General features: G+C 40.6%; 1 protein-coding gene across 10 annotated transcripts in view; it reads right to left on the bottom strand.

The window, feature by feature from the left end:
* CHRDL1 (chordin like 1) overlaps nt 1–24,678 on the bottom strand; it is a 116,849-nt gene that overhangs the window by 59,256 nt on the left and 32,915 nt on the right. For all 10 annotated transcript variants that reach the window (XM_031936615.1, XM_031936620.1, XM_031936616.1 and 7 more), the window contains exon 4: nt 21,777–21,870. In XM_031936615.1, coding sequence (XP_031792475.1) covers nt 21,777–21,870 — 94 coding nt within the window. The remainder of the gene's footprint in view (nt 1–21,776; nt 21,871–24,678) is intronic.

Raw genomic sequence — 24,678 nt, 5'->3', positions numbered from 1 at the left:
ACAGAGTGAGACTCCGTCTCAAAAAAAAAAAAAAAAAAATGAATAGGATTAACATAATTCTTCTATGTGAGTATGTTAAAGGACTCTGAATGCCCCAGTAGCCAGGCCAAAAATGAAACAAAGATTAGTTCTATAGTTCCAATTTTAATGGTTTCCTTTTACTTTTTAAGAATGGTTTATGCCCAGTTTAGGATTCAGAATGAATTTCCTAGGATCACTGCTCATAATACCACTGAACGTCATCTATTTCACGTTCCTGCCCCAGGATACATATCCCAAAACTGTATCAGTGAGTATGCAAGTGCTCTTACATATGGGTCCAGAGGCCATGTTAATTATGAAGTAAAATGTAAGGATTGGGGAAATTGCATTTATCTAAGGCCTCTGCGGTCAGGACTAGTCTCCCATTCAACCAAGGCGTACAATGCTCTGTAAGGGGCAACCTTTTCAATATTGAGAGTATGTTAGTGAAGACTTCGGTCAAGACTCAGTCAGACTGAACCCTTCCTACAAAGAATCACCCTTGCTCAAGACAAGTATGCAGCAGAATACACAATGTTGTGTGCTCATTAAACGCATCTCCATCCTCCATCCCTGGCACCCAGCTACACTACATTCCACAGTCTCGCCTGCAGTTAGGTGGAGCCATGTGAATGAGTTCCAGTCAATTGAATGTGGGAAGAAATGATAAACATGCCTTAGAAGACTGACCTATAAAACGTCCAGCAAAACTCTCCTTGCTTTCTTTTCCCTAAACTAAGGACCACATACCAGAGGCTCCAGTGATAAACTGTGAGACTCTAGAGGAAGGAAAGACCACTAGAGTGAAAGGGGCCTGGGTCCCTGAATGACTGCATGGAGCAAAAGCCCTCCCTCTCTATAGGCCCCTCCACTCCCACATTCATTGTCTTTAGTCACTGAGATTTGGGGACTGTTAGAGCAATTGGCTTACCCCTACTAATTCTTTTGTCTTTGCAAATATATTCATTCTTCTAAAATCATGGGCCATATATTTCACTTTAGGCCATAATACTGCATTAATATCACCTATACTTTCTACCTTTCACATTCCATATTCCTCTTCCCTCTTGATAACTGCTCTCCATAGCACTAAGGGAAGGAACTGCCTAAAGTCAATATGCTTAGAACGTCCTCTCTGATTTAAATTCCCATTAAAAATAAACTAAAGTGAAATCAAAACCAGAGTTATGGGAGGTCCAATTTTTCCCAGGCTTGCTGCCCAATGGCAATCAACCTTTGGATCCAATGGCATGTAAGACCTGGCTCTGAGGCCTGACTTCACGTTCATGCTGGTCTACACAGCATTTTAGGGAATAATTGCTGTCCCAGTGCTTTAGTCCCTAAGTTGTCCCTCCCCCGTGTATCAATGTCAATGACAAGCATGGCTGAGGAAGTCCAGGTAGTGTTGGACAAAAGATACAACTAGGCCAGATAACCTAAAGGTAGGCAAGGAATCACATGAAGAAGAAACTGAAAAGGAGTTCTTAGAGTGTGTGGTTGTCATTAGGGCTTTCCATCAATATTCAAATTCTCCTCCTTCCAGGCACATGGTAGTATTGCATTTCCCTGTCCTGTAGAAGTCAAGTCATGGTCGTGTGACTGGCTCTGGCCAATGCCAGAGGAGCAGAAGTAACCTGTGTCATTCCTGGCCAAAAGTCTTAAACAGCCAGGCCACAGTTTGTCCACAGTTTGTTATATTCCCTTCCCATAGTTTTGGAACGAAATTCCCTATGGCAAGGCACTGTCAGCCAGGGTCCGTTGGTGATAATGACATGCACCAACCTAAGACAAAGAGGTAGTATGAGTAAGAAATAAATCTTTGTTGTTTTAAGTCCTGAACTTTGTAGGTTGTTACTGCATCATACTTTAGCCAATTCTGATTATTACGGAGTATGTAATATTTGATGAGGATGGGCTTTGATATTCAAAATGGGAAAGATGAAAATATTCCTACAATTTCTACCTCTCTTCCCCAAAGGAATGGAGGATAAGAGTGATTTTTCCCCAATGTGATATGCACAAGCACTCTAGCAGCTGAAACTAAGTCTCACCTACTAATTTGACTTAGCCTGTTGTGTCTAGAACAGGGGTTATAGGCCAGATATGACCTGCAACTTGTTTTTGTAAATAAAGTTTTATTGGAACATAGACATGCCCATTCATTTACATATTGCCTATGACTGCTTTCACATTACAATGCAAGAGTTGCTACAGCAGAGACTACAAGGCCTGCTAATGCTAGCATATACACTATTTGGCCCTTTACAGAAAAAAAAAAAAATGCTGCCCTCTTGTCTAGAAGAAGCCAAAGGAAAACAGATCCATGGAGGGTCTGGAAAAGAAATCCAATGTGCACTGCCACTCCAAGTAAAGAGTACTCTAGGTAGCCATGTAACCAAAAGCATACACAGATCAAAAGTTGGTACCAGCAGGATTTCTCTTAGTGCTTCAGGTCCTTTTAGAGACAGGGGGCAAAGGGAACCCTAATACAAATGACTTCTAGTGAGCGCATCCTTAATATTCTGTTGTTTATAACCCCTCTCCTCCAATATCAGGATGGGTATGGGATCTGAACAAAGGGTATACACAGTATATATCAGGATTAGTAAACCTGACAGTCCTCAGAATGACTCAGTGGAAAGTTGCTTAAGTGCTTGCTCAAAATGATTCACTGCCTGGAGAGTCCATGGCAAGTCAGATTCTTAGGCTAAAGTGGGAGGTACAGTTTGTCCACCTCCCTGAACTCAGCACAGTGCAAGCAGGCAGGCCCGAAGTAAAGTAGTAGGCTCTTGGAGGGTCTGATGAGGGTCTCAGCCTGCTGGGTGAGGCCTCTGCTGTGGCCATTGGCTGCCCTTCGGGGGTGGGGGTGTATATGGCATGGCCGGAATGCTAGGAATCCTGGGCTGGCCTAGCAGGCACTCCAATTGGCTTGGTGTTCTACATGCTCCAGAGACTTTCTCCAGTGTCCTTGGCATCTGGTGACTATACTTGGGCTTAAGATTTTTAGGGCTGGGAGGGTCTCTGGAAGCCTTCTATCTTAGTACCAGATCACTCCTTCATTTGGTGGTACCAGCAAAAAATCTGGCCATTCTACTGCAGATAGGACACAGGCTATTTGCCCCCTTGCCTCTGCCTGGCTCTTGAAAGAGCTGCCTGGAGGAGCTATCTGCTTGGCTGAAACTCAGCCTTTGATAACTGTTAACAGGTTTTGCTTCAATTCAGCTATTGCTGTGTTACTGTAGGTTGGCTCTGGGTTGAGGGCAAAGGCCTGGGGTGGAAAACAGAGAAAGGAGAAGAGAGATGAAAGGATACTTTACTTGGACCTACAAGTTGAATTGTTCTTTCTTTTAGCAGGTGATTCTGAGGTTAGTTTCTACTGGGTATTTTCTCTTACTTTCTAAAGTAACCAGTAAGATGTGGCCCTAGAGTCCTAGTTCTAGGTTACTATGAAAATGTGGTGAAGGGAGGGCGCTATGTCTGATGACATCCTTGTCTACCATCAAGTCTAGAGAATTTAGAAGACAGAGGGGCCCAGGTCCCAAACTGCTACAGTCTTTTTATCAGTCTGTCAGGCCACTGCACAGGCTTCTCTAATGTATACCTGAGCACCTGCACAGGCCAGGGCCACATCTACAGAGGCTCCATCTCCCTGGGCTGAGACAGCATAAGTCATGGTTGTCTCAAACACACTGAGGCAGAAACAGATTTTCATTAAAAATATAGAAGATAACAGGCAACAGAAAGACTTTAGAGAATTAATTCACCCCATAGACATTTGTCCAGAGCCTATTTTTTGCCTTGGCAGATGAGGAGATAAATGTAGACTTGAGATCCAAATTATTTCCAAGTATCAGGGGCTGAATCTCAGATACAGACAGTGAAGAAAGTGGAGAGGAAGAAAACTCTTCCTCTTTTGAAAACTTGTCTGCAAGGCAGAAGTGGTAGAAGCACAGTCCGGGAGGCAAGGAGACCTGGGTTCCAGGCTCAGGTAATGTTACTAATGAGTGTTGTCACTTTAGGGATGTTAGAGTCTTTTGCAGTCTCCCTATTTGTCAAATATGGGAAGAGGCAGCTGGAAAAAAATATCTTTTCAAGGTATAACTTTCTGTAGTTGTAGAATATATGATTCCTGCCCTCAAGAAGTTTATGATGTAGTTGCAAGACACTGAACAGAGAAGAGGTACAAAATTAAATTCAATGCAGCACAAACGTATCCAGTGAATGGGATAGAGTTGTGCCATACACTACAGTAACCACTAGTCACATATGTCTATTCATATTTAAACTGATTAACATTAAATCCAACTTAAAATGCAGCTTCTCAGTCTCACACGGGTCACATTTCAAGTGTTCAACAGCCACCTATGCTAATGGCTGCCACATTGGAGAGTGCAGATATAGAATGTTTCCATCATTGCAAAAAGTTCTATTGGACAGTGCTGGTATAGACAACATGTATCACAGTTGTCCAGAGAACACAGAACTTCCCTTCCATGCCTCCTAGGCTTCTGCTCATGATGGCCGTTCAGCCTGACCAATGCTGACTTTGGGTGGGGGTGGGGGCTCTGTGATTGGTCAGATTATTGCTTTGCTCTGGCAGTTGAGCAGTTCCACACTTTCTACATTGTCTCTGCTCCTTTGATTTTTCCCCAGGGCCTTTGGAAAAGCCATAACGATCCACTCCTCTCATGAAAAATTTCCTTTTAAGCAGACTCATGAATAGTCTAGATAATCCCAGAATTCATGCATCTTTTAGAGCTCCCTGAGCTATTCGCCCAAGAGGTATTGTATGCAAAGTCTGACAAAGATCAGTTTGATCAATGACAGTCAGCATTGTATTTGGAGAAGGAAGCATGGCCAGGACTGAGGAGGAAGTCCTTACATGCTCCCTGCACAGCACTACTAATAACATGAAAAAATTGTCCAATGTAATCCCAAAGACTGATTTCAAATCAAAACAAAGCAAATAAAGGAAAGCAAAACAAAAGAACAGCAGGACAAGCACAAGGGCTCCCTAGGGCTCCTCTAGCTTGTGGGATGGGTGTGGGTGTGAGCCTGTGAGAGTGTATGTGAAAGTGTGTGTGTTCCAGATGTACATGAGAGTCACGTGTGTGTGTTTGTGGGGACAGTGGTGAGGCGGGTAGGCAGACTTGGAGGTTTTCAGGGTTAGGGCTGGGCAAACGTGCCTCTGACTCAGAGGAGGAATCTCAGTTTCTTTTGGTGGGGAGAGGAGAATTAAACTTTTGTAAAACAACCTCATGCCTGATTCCTCTAAAGGGGGGTAGGAAGGACAGTGTCATAACACAGAGAGTGTTAATGGCTGCTATTTTAACAATCTAAACTCACTGCCCCAGGGCGCCAGTAGAAACTAAACAGTCTTACTGCAAAGGGTGCATTTTTAAAAAATCAAATAAATAGCTGAAGGCGCACTCACATTGAACTTGTGCCCAATTCAGTGTCAATCAACAAGTTTCCATTGAATTCTGGACAAGCCAACTCCTCTTCCAAAGAGAACACAGAAAACATTGTAAGTTCAGTTTAGGGGCAGCTGGATGATCTTATGTATCCTGTCCTGTTTTTTTTCCCCCTTTTTGCTTCTTCCTTCCTTCTCCGGTTAGGACTTTTGTTCCCTAATTCAGATCCTCCCAAGTTAATTCCTTTCTAATGCATCTCCCTGGCTCTGGCCCTAGTGCTGTGGCTCTTCTATTTTATATTCCTATACATGAGGACAGGCCAGCTGATCTGGGCCTCAAGACAGGTCCACATCATTTGTAAAACAACAGTTTTCTACCTGCCATGTGTCCTATGAGTGGAGATGGAGAAAGTACCCAAATATATACAGTATAATGCTGTGACTCCACTTAGGAAAATGAACATTCTGATAAGCCAACACGCTGAAAAATTATATTATCCCAGTGACAGAATGTGTCCTAGGTACATACTTGAAACTAGCCAGACATAGCCACTAAGTCTTAGTGTAAAATCTTCATCTCCATCTTGGTAGTAAGCATGTTCCCCCTCCTCCAGACTGAACTCTGGCCCTGCATTCTAAAATAATACCAACAATACCTTGCATTTATTGAGGGTATACTACAGGCAGGGTACTATGCTAACTCCTTTAGATACCTTAATTCAGTTAATCCTCACAACAGTCCTTTGAGATAGGAACTATCATTGTCCCGTTTCTCTCTCCTCTCTCTCTCTCTCTCTCATTCAAACACACACACACACACACACACACAAATACATACCACACAGTGTCACCTAATCCAACATACACGCTCACCCACATGCTTACATACACTTACATCAAGTGTGTGTAAACTGAACAAAGCTCCTCTGCCCTATCTCCATAGTGCTCAGTTCTTCTAGGTTCTCTGCCCAAAGACTCTCCCACTGACATCTGGAATTCTATCCTTAGTGAATTCTTATAGTTAAGCTAAGACCTTTCTGCTGGAAGGAGTCTCATCAGCTGCCTATGTAAGTGGCTGGGAGAGAGGTGAGGATGTGAGGGACTGCAAGAGAGGAAAGGGGGTGCAAAAAGACATCCAAGAACACTAAAGACAAACTGCACCTCCTCCCTACTTTTGCAGTGGGCTGGCTCTGCAAAATAATGTCTACCCACAGGATGTACAAGGTCCTTTGAGACTGGGCCTCCATCAATCTGACCTTTCCAGCCTCCTCCCTCCTACACAGACCATACTCAACTGCAGTCACGGATCCCACACATGCCTCTGAACGTTCCCTCCCCACCTCCCTCTTCTACATCTGGCAAAGTGCCATTCATCTGTCAGAACCCAGCTCAAATGTCCACTCCCCTCTGGGACTGTGCCTGACTCCTGGCTCTTGTAGAGTACCTGTCTTCTCCCCTCTCTGCCTACATAGCCCTCGTCCACACTTCTACCAGACTACTCATCACATTACATTTTAATAATCTTGTTATGCGTGTCTCCTCCACTAGACTGTGAACTCCTCGAGCAAGGAACCCTGAAACCTCAGCACCAACATGGGATCTGTCTCAAAGCTTATACTCTGTAAACTTTTGTGAAATGAATATGAGTGAGTGAGTGAATGAATGAATGAGTGGACCCACACCACCAACTTCTGGTTAGGAAGAGACTCCTTTCCCTAGGCTTCTCTGACTAAGGCTGCTGTCCAGTATTTCTCAATAGAGCCACCACTGGAATTTTGTGTGGGACACTTCTTCCATGCACTGTGTTCCTACTTATTGTGGAACATTTTGCATCTCTTGTTGCTGCCCACTAAATGCCAATGACATCCTCCCATTACTGTGACGAACAAAACAGTTCCCAGACATTTCTAAAGCCCTAGAGAAGTTGGCGGGGGCAGAAGGGGTGTGTGTGTGTGTGTGCTGATCCTCCCTGGTTTGGAAGTAACACTACAGCAATGGCTCATTTCCCTGATCCCAGTGGTCTGAGAGGCCCCCTGCAGTAGGGGCACACTGTGCTCCTGCAAGAGGCGCCAGATGACAGCCTCCAGCAAGAGCACGAATTAGCAGAAGGTAGGAACCAAACAGGAATAAGGCAGCCTAATCAACACATAATGGTGAATCTTGCTCTCTCTTTTTATGATTTAGGAGGGAGGAGGTATCAGTTCTAGTCCTCCCCCAGAAAAATCCCCTTCAATTTTTCAAGGCAGTCCAGAGATTTTTACCTTGTTTCCGAGTGGATTCACAGCACTACCTTATGTTTCTGTTAAGAGCTCACTCAGCTTTGAGAATATCAGCATTATTGTGCGGCATACTCATACAGGCACCTCTGGAAATCTAATCAGAAGGAAATAGAAAGGTAAGGCAGAGGTGATGCCATTAATTTAATGCCTTTTGCCTGACAGTCATTAAACCTGTTACTTGTTTCCTTTAGACTCCCCTCATCTTTTCCCTGAGGCCGGAGACACAAGGTCAATGCCTGGTTATGAGGCTGCTATCATTGGGATCTAGAGGAACACGTACCAAAATGCTATGGTTTCAGGCTTTGCCCATATTGCAGATATGCCCAGATGAAATCTGGGGACCTAGGATTTAAATACCTTCTTTTCACTGCTGAGTACTGCTTTGCTTATACATACCTCCTTACACTTTTCAAAGCAATTTCCCATATCAACTTTCTCGTTTGCTGTCAATGCAAACTTTAAGAGAAGTCAGGAATTATCATCTCATTTTACAAGCTGAGAAAATAGGTACAAAGAGGTTAATCAGCTCTGTGAACGTCCCACAGTGAACTGGAAGGAAAGCAGAGCTAGGCCCCATCTCTTTACTGGCCTTCCTCCCCCCATGATAACACAATACAACCTCACTTTGAGGGAGGGCAGGCCTACCCCACAGGTCCAAAGCCCTCCTTCCTTCCCAAAGGTGGTCCTGACCCGCCTGACTTCCTGGAAGCCAAACATGCCTTCTGGTCCTCTGGTCAGTGATAAAAGCCTGGAGCCAGATGGCTTCATCCAGATGCCGATATACTGTGCACTCTACAACTTGGAAATCAATGTCCACTTACTAATTCCAAGAGCCCACTTAAAGGACAAGGAACACACCTTTTTCTAGGTTTTGGTACTGCTCTTCTTTGTGACAAAAAACCCCCAAAAACCAAAAACCAAAAAACAAAACACACACACACACACACACACACACACAAAAAACCAAACATCAAGAAGACCAAAACAATGCAAACAAGTAGACAAATATAACAACCCCCCAAACTGCCATATGCACATAAAAATCCTATGCTTGGTTGTAATCTTGCAAAGTCTTCTGGTACTTTTGCCTCCAATCAGGACTATCAGGAACAAATGAAAATGTAATCCCACTTTATATTATACTGGAAATATAACTTACATACCTAAAACATAAATGTAGAGTTGTACTGATGCTTTCAAAGCAAACATCCATGTGACTACCACATGGATCAAGAAAGAGTGCATTGCCAGCACCCCAGAAGCACCCCCCAATGGAGGTCAACTCATCACCATGCTGACTATTGTGATAATTATTCACTTTCCATTGTAGTTTTATCACATTTATGCACATCCATAAACAATATAGTTTACTTTTGCCTATTTTGAACTTGATATTAATGGAATCATATTGCATGCGTTTGTGCATTTATGTGTGTCTTGTGTTTACTCAGCATTGAGTTTGAGCTATTAATATATTGACTATAAAATGACTTCACTCCCCTTATTTATGCCTGGAACTACTTTTTTGTGCCTCAGTTTCTTATACTGAAGCTCACTTCTACTCTTTCTCCCCCTTTGGAGGTGGAAGGAGAAAGCTGATCAGCCTCCTCTAAGACCCATTTATGTTTCTGAAACTTAGTGAAGGCCCGTCTTTCTTTCACCAGTTTCAGTAATTACAGTTTTCCTTCAACATCACCTCATAGGTTTCATACTCTAATCCTTTAATAATCTTTCTAATAAAGCTATGTTGAATGGCTCCAGACACAATTTCCCTCAGAAAGCAATCTCAGAAGAGGCCCTTTTGGAAAAGTACTTCTCCACATAAAAAGAAACAGGGGTACTGTTCTATTCCTATGGATTTCTCCAAAAGCAGATGACAAAACTTGCCAGTAATCACCTCCTAATAGATGACACTCTTGAAGTTCCCTGGGGAACATTAATAAGGAATACATCTTTCGAAACCTAGCATTTCACACAGGCAGTAATGCTAGTTACTGCTTGTCATGCCTGTCATTTTCAAAGACAGTGTGGTCTCTGGAGTCTTCCAGAAAAAAATGTGCTCTGAAAACAACATTTGCTAGATTCCTCTAAGACTCCTTGGTTGTCTCCTGACTTCACTTCCTCATCTCTACCACCAGCCTCTTCTCAAATTTCTTCTCTCTCTTCCCCATTTAAAAAAGAGACACACTACATCCTGGACGAACCTTAAAGACATTATGCTAAGCAAAAAACGTACACCACAAGAGGATAAATACAGCATAATGCCATTCATATGAGGTACTGAGAGTAGCCAAATTCATAGAGACAGGAAGTAGAAAGTGGGGAGTTAGTGTTTAACGGGTACAGAGTTTCAGTTTGGGGAGATGAAAATGTTCTGGAGATGGATGGTGGTGATGGTTGTGCAACAGTGTGAACGTACTTAATGTTACTGAACTGTACACACAAAAATGGTTAAAATGGTAAATTTTATGTTATGGATATTTTAGCACAAGAAAATAATCACAAATTAAACAAAAAAGACAATGAAAATAAAAAAGGAAGGAATGAGGGAAGGAAAGAAGGGAAACAAAGAAAGAAAACAAGGAAGAAAGCATGCCACATTTCCTTGCCCTCTCCTTCTCAATATCCATTTCTCTCCTATTAAAATAATAAATGAATATTCTATATAAAAGGTATGATGGTGAGTGTGGACTCTGATTTGGCCTTAGATCCCTGAGGGCACAATCTTGTGAATGTGGAGAAATCAAAACGGGATGAATTTATTGAAGAAAAGAGAAAGAGCTTGTGGGGATACTTACATTATCTTCATGTTCCAAAAAATAACCTCAACTCCCAAGTTTGATGTATTTCTCTGTCTTCCCAATTAAACTAAAATCCAAAGAACCCTCTTCCTCCCCCTCCTGCAGACAGCTTTGATTTAGCCCTTTATTGAGAGATACAGTACATATATTTCTTAGACTATCTCCAATTCTGGGAGTATTACCCTAACCATACATATATTTGCCGAACCACTTCCCAGTTTCTGTGTCTTAGAGTGTATGTGGCAAAGACAAAAGACAACACATCAAGACATTTATAAAATAGACTACTTTGATGGCCAAAAATGGAGTCCTGTGAGGAGACGGATTTTGGAACAGATTTCAATAACTGTCACCCTAAGTCTGCCAGTTCCTAAAGTCACTTTTAGGGAATAGCTGATAATATAAAATTCTAAATACAAAAATCAGACAAAAATCATTCTAATAAAGACAATTGCTTATCTTAGTGGCTGCAAATAATCTGGCAAACCTTTTGGGTTATAGTCATTTTGCGTCCAAAACCCTGAAGCGAAACTCTTTGGCTCTAGGCAACAGATAGCAAGGATATTTGGCTACTTTGAGAACATATTGGTTTTAAATTAACAACTCTAAAGTGAAAAACTTGAGAGCTGGCAACTCATCCTAGAAACCACTGTGTCCTCTGCCACAAATAAAGAACTTATCCTCAATACTACTGGTGTTCTGCAGAACTTCGGGGTAGGTAAAGCTTGACTCCCTAGGTCCTTCCTTCAACAGGCCCCTCTCCCTTTGTAACTCTTCAGGTGCCCAGCTGAGCTTAGCGGCCTCGGGATCTTCCCCCACAACACCTGCCTCCTCTTTCTACAATCAAATTCTGCTTTCTAAATCTTGTGTTCAGATGAAATTAAAAATTATTAATAAGAGTTAAGTTACTACCTTCAAAGATTGGTAATTTATCAGGAAAAGGCCTAAATTTAAAAGATTAAGCTGTAATGACAATTTCAGGTGTCAGGCAACTTGGCAGGGAAGTGGGGGTGGGCTTGGGCAAAGCTGATCCGATGGCTGGACAGGTCTCAGAATCACAGGTCACAGGAAATCAAGGTAATAATTGCTTCTTCTGCTTACTCAAGAAGAAAACAGGCCCTGGTTCAAGGGTCAATCCTGCAATTCAGATGAAAGCCCACCACAGGATATTTTGCTAATTCTTTCCTTAAAATACCCTAGATGTGACTCTTATTTCAAACTAAGTTAAAAACAGAGTAAGCTGAAAACGCTGATTTTATTTCAAACTATGTTGATTGCTTTTCCCTTTGAGAGTTTCATTTGTTTATCAGCAGAAATTCCTGGGCTAATTCCGAGAAATGCCATTCATTTCTCGCCAACAACAAGTCATGAACAATGGGCGGGGTAGAGGGGAAAGCTCCCCACGGAGGGTCTTGCTTTCTGGACATGACAGCCAAGGACTCTGAATGTGGAAGATGGCAGAGGAGGCAGCCTTTGGGTGGGAGCTCTGGGAAAGCAGAGGGGCAGACCAGATGGCACATTGTGCACATGTTACTGCAGGGTTGGTCCTGGGGAAATGTCACACAAGAAAAATGTGTTTCCAGAGTGTCTATGTGCTCCATTATCAGTGAAACGATGTTGTCATGTTGCGCACAGTCCTCTGGAGATCCCACTGCTGCAAGATCTTACCCAGAACGGCTTTCTGTGGGCAGTTCTCTTGACCTCCTTTCTCAAAACCTCCCCTGGGACCTATTACTGTAGCACAGTCCTCAATCCGACTGCATTAGAATTAACTGAGATGCTTGTGTGAAATGCATGATACCCATTGCAGCCTAAATGATTCAGGATTTTTTGGTGTAGGGTCTGGGAGTCTGCATTTTATCAAATCTCCCAAGGTGATCCTTGAGCACGTTAAAATTTGAGTAGTACTAGTTTAGGGTCTTGGGCTAAAATTGCCTACTACCCTAACAAACTTCTCCAATAGCTTATTGCTATAACATAAATTACTCCTAGAAATTGAATGGCAAAATACAACACTTCTCGAAGCACATAATAAAGAACCCTAATTCTGCAAAGTGCCTCCAAAAAATGGGTCCTATGGCTGAATAAGTTTAGACAATATTACATCCCATATACCTCTCTGGTAGATTCATAATGTGTACTAATGTATCAAGGCTCTGTCATATAAATAGACAACAAGTATATAAACATGCTCAACATCACTAATCACCAGGAAAATACAAATCAAAGTCACAATGAGGTATCATCTCAGCCCAGTTAGAATGGTTATGTTCAAAAAGAAAAAACATAATAGATTCTAGTGAGGATGTGGAGAAAAGGGAACTCATATGCTGTTGGTGGGAATGTAAATCAGTACAGCTACTATGGAAAACAGTATGGAGGTTTCTTTAAAAAGCACAAATAAAACTACTATATGATCCAGCAATCCTACTACTGGGTATATATCCAAAAAAAAAAAAAAAAAAAAAAGGGGGGGGGAATCAGTATATCAAAGGGATAGTTATAGGGATATATATACATAGGGATAGTTATATCCCTATGTTTATTGCAGCACTACACACAATAGCAAGATATGGAATCAACGTAAGTTTCCACCAACAGAAGTATGGATAAAGAAATATGGTATACATACACAATGGAATATTATTCAGTCATAAAAAAGAAAGAAATCCTGTCATTCACAGCAACATGAATGAGCCTTGAAAATACTAACTTAAGCAAAATAAGTCAGGAACAGTAAGATAAACACTGCATGTTCTCACTCATATGTGGAAGCTAAAAAAGTTGATCTCATAGAAACAGAAAGTAGAATAGTGGTTACTAGAGGCTGGGAAGGGTAGGAGAAAGAGGAGGAGGATAGGGAGAGGTTAGTTAAATGATACGCCATAACAGCCAGAAGAGAGGATTTTGAAAGTTCACAGCACAAAGAAATGATAAATGTTTGAAGTGATGGATATGCTAATACTCTGATTTGATCACTACACACTGTAGGCATCAAAATATCCCTATGTTTTGTACTCCATAAATTTGTACAATTATTATGTGTCAATTAAAAAATAAAAAAGTATTCCTCTTAAATTATAAATGTGTGTATGTCTGTGTGTGTGTGTGTGTGTGTATACATGACTGAGAAGTCTTACACTGAAAATCACATGTTGAACTTTTTCTAATTCAGAAACTCAAATTTATTTTACCATACAAATGTTTTCCCTAGTAAACTCAATTACCATCCCATAAAATTATGTTCTCTGGAGCAAATTTTGGGAAACACTATCTTAACCCTGGAAAACAATTATAATGGTGGCAGTTTCTTGCATATAGAAAGCAAATGGAAGACTTATTTGGGACCAATGGGGCCTCTAGATATCCCTCAATGTGGTATCACCTTCTTTACTTTTGTGTGAGGCTAGCTTTAGTTAATGTTCACTGAAAGAAATAGAAGTTAAGAGTTCTGCTCTATCATAATGGAAGGCCATAATGCGCCTAAAAGCCTTGTTCTTACATGACATAAGGGTTCTAGCATACCAAAAGAAAATCACATTCTTTTTAAAAAGAAATTAAATTCCCAGAGTTTACCAGAGACAAAGATCACCTCATCTGGCAAAGGTAAACTGACTGCTACTTTTTTTTTTTTTTTTTTTTTGAGACGGAGTCTCATTCTGTTGCCAGGCTGGAATGCAGTGGTATGATCTTGGCTCACCACAATCTCCACCTCCTGGGTTCAAGCGATCCTCCTGCCTCAGCCTCCTGAGTACCTGGGACTACAGGCACGCACCACCACGCCCAGCTAATTTTTTGCATTTTAAGTAGAGATGGAGTTTCACCATGTTGACCAGGATGGTCTCAATATCTTGACGTTGTGATCCGCCCACCTCGGCCTCCCACAGTACTGGGATTACAGGCATGAGCCAGCATGCCCAGTGAATGCTACTTTCTTGAAGAAGGTTTTAACCCCTTGTACTGTGTCAAGTGTCCAAGGACCAATGGTATGAGAAAAATAGTGGAAATAAGGCATAGAAGATGGTTAAAGGGGTTTAAGAGAATAGTCAGTATGGACATGGAAGGTCTAGTGATCAAAAGCGAACATCTCCTTTGGCAACCCCTCAGTAACCTAAAATAGTAATAATAATAATAAAGCAAAATATCTGCTCTACAGACACCAACATTTCAGAATCCTTAGGCTTTTGGATAACTCTGGACCCATAAAGATATATATATATATGTGTGTGTGTGTGTGTGTGTGTGTGTGTGTGTGTGTGTGTGTATATATATATAAAATTATTATGTGTAATATATATACCAATCTTTTGCAGGCAAAGGAGTGGCCCTGATTGATCATCTTGCACATTACAGCTATTGTAGTCACCTTACTAAGGAAAGCTATATGCGAATTGGCTGTTACTGTTAACAAGGAATTGATCTTTTTTGATAAAATCCAAGACACAAATGAATATAGAATTCAGAAGAGAATAGAAGAGAGAAGAGAGCAATGGAGATCAGATATGGATGGTGGCAACAGCAGCAAATCAGCAGCAACCATGGGGATGGCTGGCAGTAGATACTCAAAGAAATGAACTAAAAGAAGATGGGGCAACCTTAAAATTTAAGAGTGATTCCTCAATAAATTAAAGACAAAATTACCATAAGATCCAGAATTTCCACTCTTAGGTATATACAAAATAATTGAAAACATATGCCACACAAAAACTTGTACATAAATGTCCATAGCAGCGTTATTCACAACGGCCAAAAGGTGGAAACAACCCAAATGACTACCAACAGATGAATGGATAACGAAAGTGATCTATTCATAATAATGGAAGATTATTCACTATTAAAAGAAAAGTCATACTGATACATGCTACAACATGGGTAAACCTTGAAAACACTATGCTAAGTGAATGAAACCAGATGCAAAAGGCTACAAATTGTATGATTCCACTTATGCAAAACATCCAGAATAGGCAAATCCATAGAGAAGTAAATTCATGGCTACCAGGGGCTAGGGGAAAAGGGGAATGGAGAGTGACTGTGTAACACGTTTCCTTTTGGGGTGGTGAAAAATTTCAGAAACTAGATTAGTGGTAAATGTTCTTACCACTTGTACAATATTGTAAATGTTCTTAATGCCACAGAATTATTCACTAAAATGATACATTTTATGTTATGCATGTTTTACCACAATAATAAATAAATAAATCTCTCTTTTGAACCTTTGCCCTAGATAAAAACTGGAGGAAACACAAAAGGCCTGTCTACTTGGTTACTGTAACAGTGGAAGTCACAGATATAGACAGACATAGTCATAGACCTAGACTCTAGATTCCTTTTTAATATAAATGCATGGATGGGAGAAAAGGGGAACACAAGAGCAGATAGGTCAGTGATTAAAGACAAAAAAAGCAAATTCAGAGTAGACAAGTGATTTTCAACTCTTACTCTAAACTTGTCTGAAGTCAAATGACATGTATCTACCTCATCTTACACAGTCTGTGCTATAGTGTGGATTTGTGTAACACAAGTGGTTCATATGTGAGTGCTAAATAAGGGAATGAAGTTGGTATAAAATAGAAATTGCATTAGTTCATACATGATTACCCAGCAAATTAATATTTTGCACTACCAAGTGACTGCAGCTAAAAGCCAAGTACACTAACTCAACTGAAATCAGGAAGCCATTTGCCCTACATTCTTCCTCTTGCCTCAGTTGGGCCACATGCTCTGTCTTATAAGTGCTTATTACATGATTCTCCCTGATCTTTACTGTCTCCCTGATCTTTTCTCCCTGATCTTTACTGTTGTCTCTATAACTCAGCAGCTTCAATTCTTCCTTAAACACCCTTCCTTCAAGCTAATGTTACCATTTTAAAAGGTGAATTCTAAAAGTTTGTATTTACTGTAATATTTTATTAGAAATGTAAGATGCCTTTTTAAACTGTGTTAGTATTTCATTAGTACAGTTGCTTTGTTAGTATTCTGGTTACAAAGCTGCATACGTTTTGAGTGGTTTTCTCCAATGCTACTTTTTCCTTAAGTCCTGTTATTTTTCAGTGTACAATTTTGTAGAATGTGAGGATTTTCAGATATGTGCATATTGTACTGTGGCAGAAATACCTGTGTTTGCTAGCTCACTCACAACCCAACTATTGTTGAAAGAGAAATGACACAGGGCTTCCCACATTCTCCTTATGGGAACACACACTATAGTGCAACACTGGTAAGGTCTTTTCCCTCACCTACCTTGAATATCTAAGATTGGGTTGTCTCTCTTGGCAAAACCACACTGTCACTATTCCTATTAAAACCATTCATAGTGCCAAACTTTTTCACATCTAGCCAAAAGGAAACACTGTGGATTAGGTCTCTGCTAACCAGATCAAATCAGTTATTTTGGCAATTTTATGAGAGCTCTTTAATAATACAGGAATGCTGGAATACCTCCAGGAAAACCTAAATTTATTAATTCTGAATAGCAACTTCTCAGTGGAATGACCATTTTAAAAAGCCCTCTTAGATAATATGATTTAGACTCCTGATCACTATAAAAGTCTTCTTGTTGTGATAAAATTCTCTCTCTGTGCATATATATATAATAAATATATGATGAAATATATATATTTTATACACACACACACACATATTATGAAAATAAGTCATGTTGTTTTACTTTCCCTTCCAGCATTACCACTTCATTCCCCCAAAAGAGAAGATAGGGAATTTAATTCCTACAAATCTCTAAAATCCCTTAATTATCAGGGACTCCACAGAGTCCTGCTTAGAGACCAGGATAAATTTAATGATGTTCATGAGTCCTATGCAGTCTTGACTTTTCCATTAAGAATGTTCCAGCCTCCATGTAGCCTCTTTGGGCCCAGTAGAGCACTGTGGTATGTGACTAAGACTTGACCTCTGCCAAGACTTGGACAAGTGCTGATGAAAAAAGTTTTATTTGCTCTTTGTGTGAATCAGTATAGATTTCTCTCTGGTATTTCTGGAAGAGCTGCCTGCATACTATGATTTCCACGGTTTAGCAGGAGCTGTAGGAGAAAATTTCAAATACAGGTGGGATCCTTGGAAATTTTAGAGGTAGAGTTTAGAAAGCAAGAGCCATGGGAAATATATAAACAAATGAAATGAGATGGCTCCTCTGTCTCCTTCAATGGAAACCAAACTCTAAGCATGATAGGTAGGACACTTCCACTGAGTCTGTTACTACCTAGGCAAAAGCTCCTCTAAGTCAGTACTGCTATAGGACAGTATGTAAAGCCAATATCTGGAGTATATGGTTTGCTTGTTTGTCTTCTCCTTTTTATACAGAGCTTATTCATCATCTTGGCTTTAAATATTTTCTTCTTAAATGAGGACATTTTCATCACAGTGCCTTCCATTGGGTTAAGACAGAAAACCAGAGCCCTTTTCTTTGACCAAACATTTCTGTGACCCTGAAGGCATGAGTTTCCTCATGCCTAATAATCACTGGGGTGGAAGGAACACAGAGGAGTCATCACATCCATTGCCCTGTCTGAAAGCAGGACTGTGCCAACTCTATCTCAGATGGGTGGGTACCTTTTTATTTCTAGAAATATTAAGTAAAGAGACTAAAATTCTCCTTAGTCATTTATTCTAGGATTTAACAGCCATGGTGTTCCAAAGTTCTTCCTTTTGTAAAGCTCCATTCCTCTCTGCTATGATTTAAAGCTATTTACTCTTGCTTTATCTTCAGTAGGAAGAAAGAATAGCTGGTTGCATTCTGGTTCAATATGGCAAAGAGAGCACATGAGAAATCTCCCTGTTATTTTCAAAACAAAGAGAGATGAAATGTGGAACTAGAAAAATAAATAAATAAAATGTGAAAACTGTAAAATCATATTCAGAAATACAAAAAAACTCTTTGTGGAATAAAATATAGGAGGAAAGTACAGCAATAAGTGGGAGCCAAAGCCATATGGTCCATCAGCAGCTGGGACTGAATGTGAGTAGTTTGGATCCAAATGGCTGAGGAGAAACTGCAGCTTACAAGTGGCTTCCCATGCGAAGTTGGGGACTAGGGTCATCGTACTCACACGTAAACAGGGGCTGACATAGTTCTCCCCATTCAGTGTTCCCTAAAAAACACTGATTGTCCAAGGTAGGCAGTTGTAGATGAGGTCTCTGTCCATGATCATTATCAGAGACTAGTAGTGCACAAGAAAACAGAGGTAGAAATAGACCATTCGGGCATGAGGCAGCCCAAACCGAGTCATTAATATATGACCTGGTTTAGAGCAAAATGAACTATAAAGCCTGCAACAACCATCCCACAAGGAAGGGCTCATGCAAGAAAAAACAAAAACAAAAACAAACAAACAAAAAACAGCCATGGATAATGAGCTTTGAAAGAAAAAGTAGAAAACCAAGGAAAATTCAGGACTGAGAAAAGCTGTCAAGAAACCCAGCAAAGGTGACAATTCACATCTAAAAATATTTAGATATTTGAACAATCTGAAATGGACTTCAAATAAACATTTAAATACTTTAAAGAGGTAAAAAAGACAATAAGATCCCCCCAAACAATAACAGGTTATAAATTAGCATCATGTAGATGTCTTTTTAAATAACTTGAAAACCTGAGGGGAAACAAGGTTATTGAAAATAAACAAAGAAACAAACAAACCCCAACAGATGGCCTAAATAGTATGCATGGAAAGAATTCATGAATTGGAGAACAGACTTGAAGTAATATATCATTTTAGGGAGAATATCAGGAGGGAAAAATAAAGGAGACATAAAGGATAAATTGAATGAGATGTAATAATATACACCAAACTCTCAAGTTTGAGAATGAGAAAAAATAAGAAGGTGAAGGATAATTTTCAAAAAACTGACTAAAAATTGATGAGAAATTTGACTCCTTTGGCTGAAAAAATCATCTGCTGAGCAGGCTGAAGAGAATAATCAAACTTACACATCTCATTGTGTGCATCAATGAAAAGAAGAAAGTTTTAAAAGCTAGAAGGAAAAAAAACAAAAAACAAAAAACAAAAGAACCCACAAAAGAACTACAAATAGTAGAATTCTTAACCACAAACAAATAAACAAGCAAACAAGAAAGCCAAGAAACCATTTAGTAGTATCTTCAAAGTGCTGAGGGGAGATGAACACGCACATATAATTTCATACCCAGCCAAATTATCATTCAAGAATGATTGCAAAGTAAATACATTTTTTTGGTATATAAGGACTAGGGAATTTTAGGACTACCACCCACAGAAAGAGCTGTTAAAGGTTATAGTTAACAAGAAGAAAAATGAACTTAGGGAGAAGTGAGCTGCAAGAGCAAGAAGGAAAAGAAAAGGAATAGTTTATTTCTATCCTCCATACCATAAAATGAGCTTTTTAAGTCTTAACGATAATGGTGTTTATTTCTTTCAATGTTCTCACCTCTGGAATTTTTGAGCTCAGTTCTTTTAACACTTTATTTTTCTCTCAAAATAACTGCTAGCTTATACTCTCCCTTTTTCTCCATACTTGCGTCCTGTTAGGCATCTGGGGTAGGTGCAGCCATATTCTATTCTATGTTCTTTTGCCGTATGCTCTGGGTCTGGGTCATGCCTCAACCTTCTTCCCAGGGAAGAACAATCTTTACACAGCAGTTTAGATAAGTTCCTATGACATTAGACCACTTTTGGAGACTTCTGGGGAATAAAAAGTTTTTATAAGGCTATCTGACAGGCTACCTGGCAGGTTAACAACAACAAAAAAAGCTCTCCAGAGTGGCAACTTTATCAGAAACATTGTTCCCATTTACCAGAGCACCCCCACCCCCACTCCCTGCTGCCCATACCACATTTTTGCAATCCAGTTTAGGAAGAAGCAGCAAATAAACACATACAGAAACAGTAAGCCTCGCTTAGGGACTTACTCCAAAAAAACCCCAGCAACTTTTAGGTTGGTCATATGCCGAGTCACTCTCTGACATCTTAAAGCATATACTATCAGCACCAACACTCACAATTTAAAAACCTGTGATATGGCATGATCTACCATCTGGAAATGAATCACTTTTGTTCATTAGGGTGTATTTACTGATGCAGGAAAATATGTATTATAAAGGTGGTGACAAAAAGAGTTTGGGTGTTTCTTCTCCATTAAAAAAAAAAAAAATCCTCCACTCTTGGAACATTTCAGTTGACTGGGTTTTCACTGAACCCCATTCCCAGCCTTATTCCTAACATTTTTGCCCTGATACATTTGGTTTCTCTCTTATAAGTTCTGGAAGTTCCTCACCACTTAAAAAGCACCGTCTATACCTTAGCTAGGGTAGTGGTTCTTTGTGAACATCCCTTTGGGACTGACAATAAAGCTGCAGATGTTCTCTAAAGGAATTTACACATATACATAGTTACATCAAAAACTGCAAGCAATTTTAAAGGGTTCTTTGACCCTCAAAAGCCCACCCAGGAACCCTAGTTCAAGAATTTCCACCCTAAAGAGAAATAGAATCAACTTACAGGATGATAAGACTTGTACTTGACAGATCCCAAGAGTGTCAAGTAGCTTTTTCTAGGACTGCCATTGGGCCCACAGGTATTCTCTGAATTATTCCACACACTTTTGGGGTCGGAATCAGGCCCCAGTCAGACGTGAACAAAGTGTCATTGAGGGAGCCCCTGCCTCAAATACCCTAGCTGCAAATCGTGAAAGTAGACATCCTAACAGCCTTGTGAAAAAGTCTCTGCCTGGTTGCCCCTTAGAATTACTCTTAACAATGTGTACATAATAACTGTGCAGTCTGGAGGAGGTGACTATTCAGCAGGCAGGCAGCTTTATACTGTCATAAACCTCACTGGGTCAGCTCCTTTGATTTATGAACGGCCCCCTCATAATTTAGAAGCTATGCTCGGACGCAATTCCAGCACTAATTGCATAAGACACATGCCGCCATGCTGCAACTCTCCTGGTGCCTGCTGACCATGGCAGGAAGAGGCTGCTCACAGCAGAAAATCTCTGGGCCACAATTTCCATCTCTGATTGACACCCACCTTCAAATGATTAAAAGCCCAATAAAAATCTGTTACTGGGTACCCAATAACTTATTAGAGCCTAGAATGTACCCCATTTGAGCTATAAAAAGTATTTAGAGGCCAGTTTGGACTGCCTAAAGGTTCCTATTGTTATCTGTCTGGAAGTTTCCCTTCTGGGGAATTATGGAGATGAGATGAGTTGGGTGAAGAGGGAAGATGGAGAACCACAGCTAGGAAAGAAAGAGACAAACTGCTTTACCTGGGCAGCGAGGGCAGCACAGATGAGGAATATGCACAGGAGAAAGGCAATGAACATTTGGACATCTGACTCGGCTGCAAAGCACATTCCCATTCTGAAAAAGAGAAGGCAATGAGAAAAAATAAATGTCTTTCAAAGGATGCTGGGATCAAGCCAGTTTGGGAAACAGTCATGCAGGGACTCACCCAGGCAGTGAATAATGCATTCCCAATAAGCTGAATGCATTCAATATTTTCTTTCCTTTTCTCATCACCAGCACCTCTCCTGGGTTGGTTGATAGTTTACTGGCATATTTTTCTAAGGCTGAGATCACCACTCCTCCAATTTTCAAAGCTTCCCATTAATTGTGACAGGCTTCTTCTGGCCTGGCTCTATGGCATTTCTACCATTCCCCAGCTCTAGCTGCATGTCTTTTCCAAGAACCTACTCTGATTTCATAATCACCTGTCCAATAACATGAAAGACACAATGAGCAATGGGTCCCCTGAGCTGCTACCCAGCCCTGGGCAAGGAGGCATCCCTAGCAGATGGATCCTGGATTCCATATAACTCTGCCTTGGCCCAGTGGGCCGAGTGATTCTTCTCATTTCCTTTTTAGCCAAAATTCTTCTGAGAACAAGCTAGAGTTTGGAATTTAGCTGATTAGGTAGTATGCCTGGGTGGGGCAACTGCGTCCCTGCCTGATCTACAATTCCAAGACCCCTCGCTCTGACAGCTCACAATCATTTCTAGAACAAAGACATACTCTGGAAATAAATTTTTCATTTACATTTACCATCCATAAATCATTTGCAGCAAGGGCTACTTATATTTGTCAGGCTGTCGTGGGGGAATAAAGTAGTGAAGAGGACATAGAAATAGAAGATGCCTTGTGCTTGAGCTGTTGGCATTGGGATCAATCATTGTAACATTTTGACTGCCTTGCAGACAGCGAAGCCTCAGCTCCAATGGTTAGCTGTCCATCTTCAATGTGTCGCATCAAGAATCCGACAAAATCAGGCCATCCCAGGCAGTTAATCAATCCCCAAATGATCTATTTAATACATGCCCTAACCATTTAAAGAGTCAGGCTTCTTTTATCCAAATTGGAATTGCCTTATCACAACCTTTTCCTTTTCTTGTGTACTCTCTAGAATAATTTTTTTGGAGTGTTGCATTTGGCAACACCACAGAAGCTCCTCATATATCACACTCCTCAGAGGCAGGTGGTATAATCTTGAATTGAGATCACTGAAGCACATCAGAAACCACACCTCCCAGCTGAGATCTAAACGGAATCCTCCTTAATGCTATATACTGAATTCTGTTCTAGAGTTAATAGATTAATAATAATAATGATGATGATAACCACAATGATAAGGACAGCAATGATGACAATAACAGCTGTTAACATTTCTTGAATGTCTACCATGACTAAGCATTGTTTTAAATGATTTAAATGGATTTGTAAATTTAATCCTTTCCAGAACCCTATGAAATGGTAATATCACTATCCCATTTATAAAAAGAGGAAGATGAACGAATATCACTGAGGTCAGGTAACTTGTCCAGTGGCTCATAAGTGGCAGAGGCAGGGCTGGAGACTTGGTCTGTCTTTGTTCTAGAACCTCATAGCCTCTTAATACTGCCTGACACTACCTGATAATTATGTTTCCACATGCTCAAAATTCTGATAGCCCAAAATTATGTTCAAATGATAAATGAATCAGGCTTGCAAGTGATTGTTTCTGCTCTAGCTGGGCATGAGGGAAGAGGTGCAGTCCTTACACAAGGTCTCAAGTAAGAAGCTGGTCTTGAAGATCCATTGTGTAAGTTCAGAATTCTCAATGTCTAGTACAAGGCCTCCCTTTCCAAATAGCCTAGTGTACCGCTTCTCTACCAGGTGTGATTTTTGCTCCCCAGGCAACTTGGCCAGGTCTGGAGACATTTTTGGTTGTTATGATTGGGGATGGTGCTCTTGTCATCCAATGGGTAGAGGCAAGGGATACTGCTTAACATCCTACAACACACAGGACAGCCCCCAACCAAATATCTATAGTGCAGACAACAAGACACTCTAGCCTAACATATGATGGTAGAAGTTTGTTCAGAAAGATGGACCACAGCTGTGTTCCTGGGTCAAGACCATGGAAAGAAGATTGAACAACCTGCTTTACCTATTGCAAAGATGGCACTCAAGCCATGCAAAACCCTTTCTAAATGACTGGACAGGAGCCAAGGCTAAGCCAAGGGAACTCTAATCCTTAAGAGGTACAGGCCAAGGTTTCACAAACTCAGTCTTAATTACAGTTATTGGCTGAGACAACATAAAATCCACTCTCCCAATGAACCAGTTTATAATTTGTCCTTATATTCTCCCTAAAGGTCAGCCTTAAAATAATTTTCAAAAACTACTTTGTCTTACAATCTAAACATTCTATTGAGCTTTCACCTCCACTCCCACTATCAGGCTCTTCTGCCTTCTGCAATCATGCCCTATATCATTAGGCTAAGAGATCATAAATATCTGTCCATAGCAAATACTCAGAGAACCCATAAAAATCAAGCCAAAAAGCAAGAGAGGACAGAAGACAGAAAATGTTTATTTTTCCTTGCAATCTTCTTCTCACTTTCTTCTTTTATTTTATGAGATAGGGTCTTGCTCTGTCAACCATGCTGGAATGCAGTGGTGCAATTTCGATTCACTTCAGCCTAGAAGTCCCAAGCTCAAGTGATCCTCCTACCTCAGCCTCCCAACCAGCTGGGACAACAGGCATGTGCCACCACACCCAGCTAATTTTTGTACTTTTTGTAGAGAAGGGGTTTTGCCATATTACCCATGCTGGTCTAGAACTCCTGGACTGAAGTGATCCACATGCCTCAGCCTCCCAAAGTGCTGGGATTATAGGCATGAGACAGAGCA

The sequence above is a fragment of the Piliocolobus tephrosceles genome, chromosome 12 (genome assembly GCF_002776525.5).
Source record: "Piliocolobus tephrosceles isolate RC106 chromosome 12, ASM277652v3, whole genome shotgun sequence".
Lineage (NCBI taxonomy): Eukaryota > Metazoa > Chordata > Mammalia > Primates > Cercopithecidae > Piliocolobus > Piliocolobus tephrosceles.
Note: the sequence above shows the minus strand (reverse complement) of the source record. Positions and strands in the feature narration are given on the sequence as shown.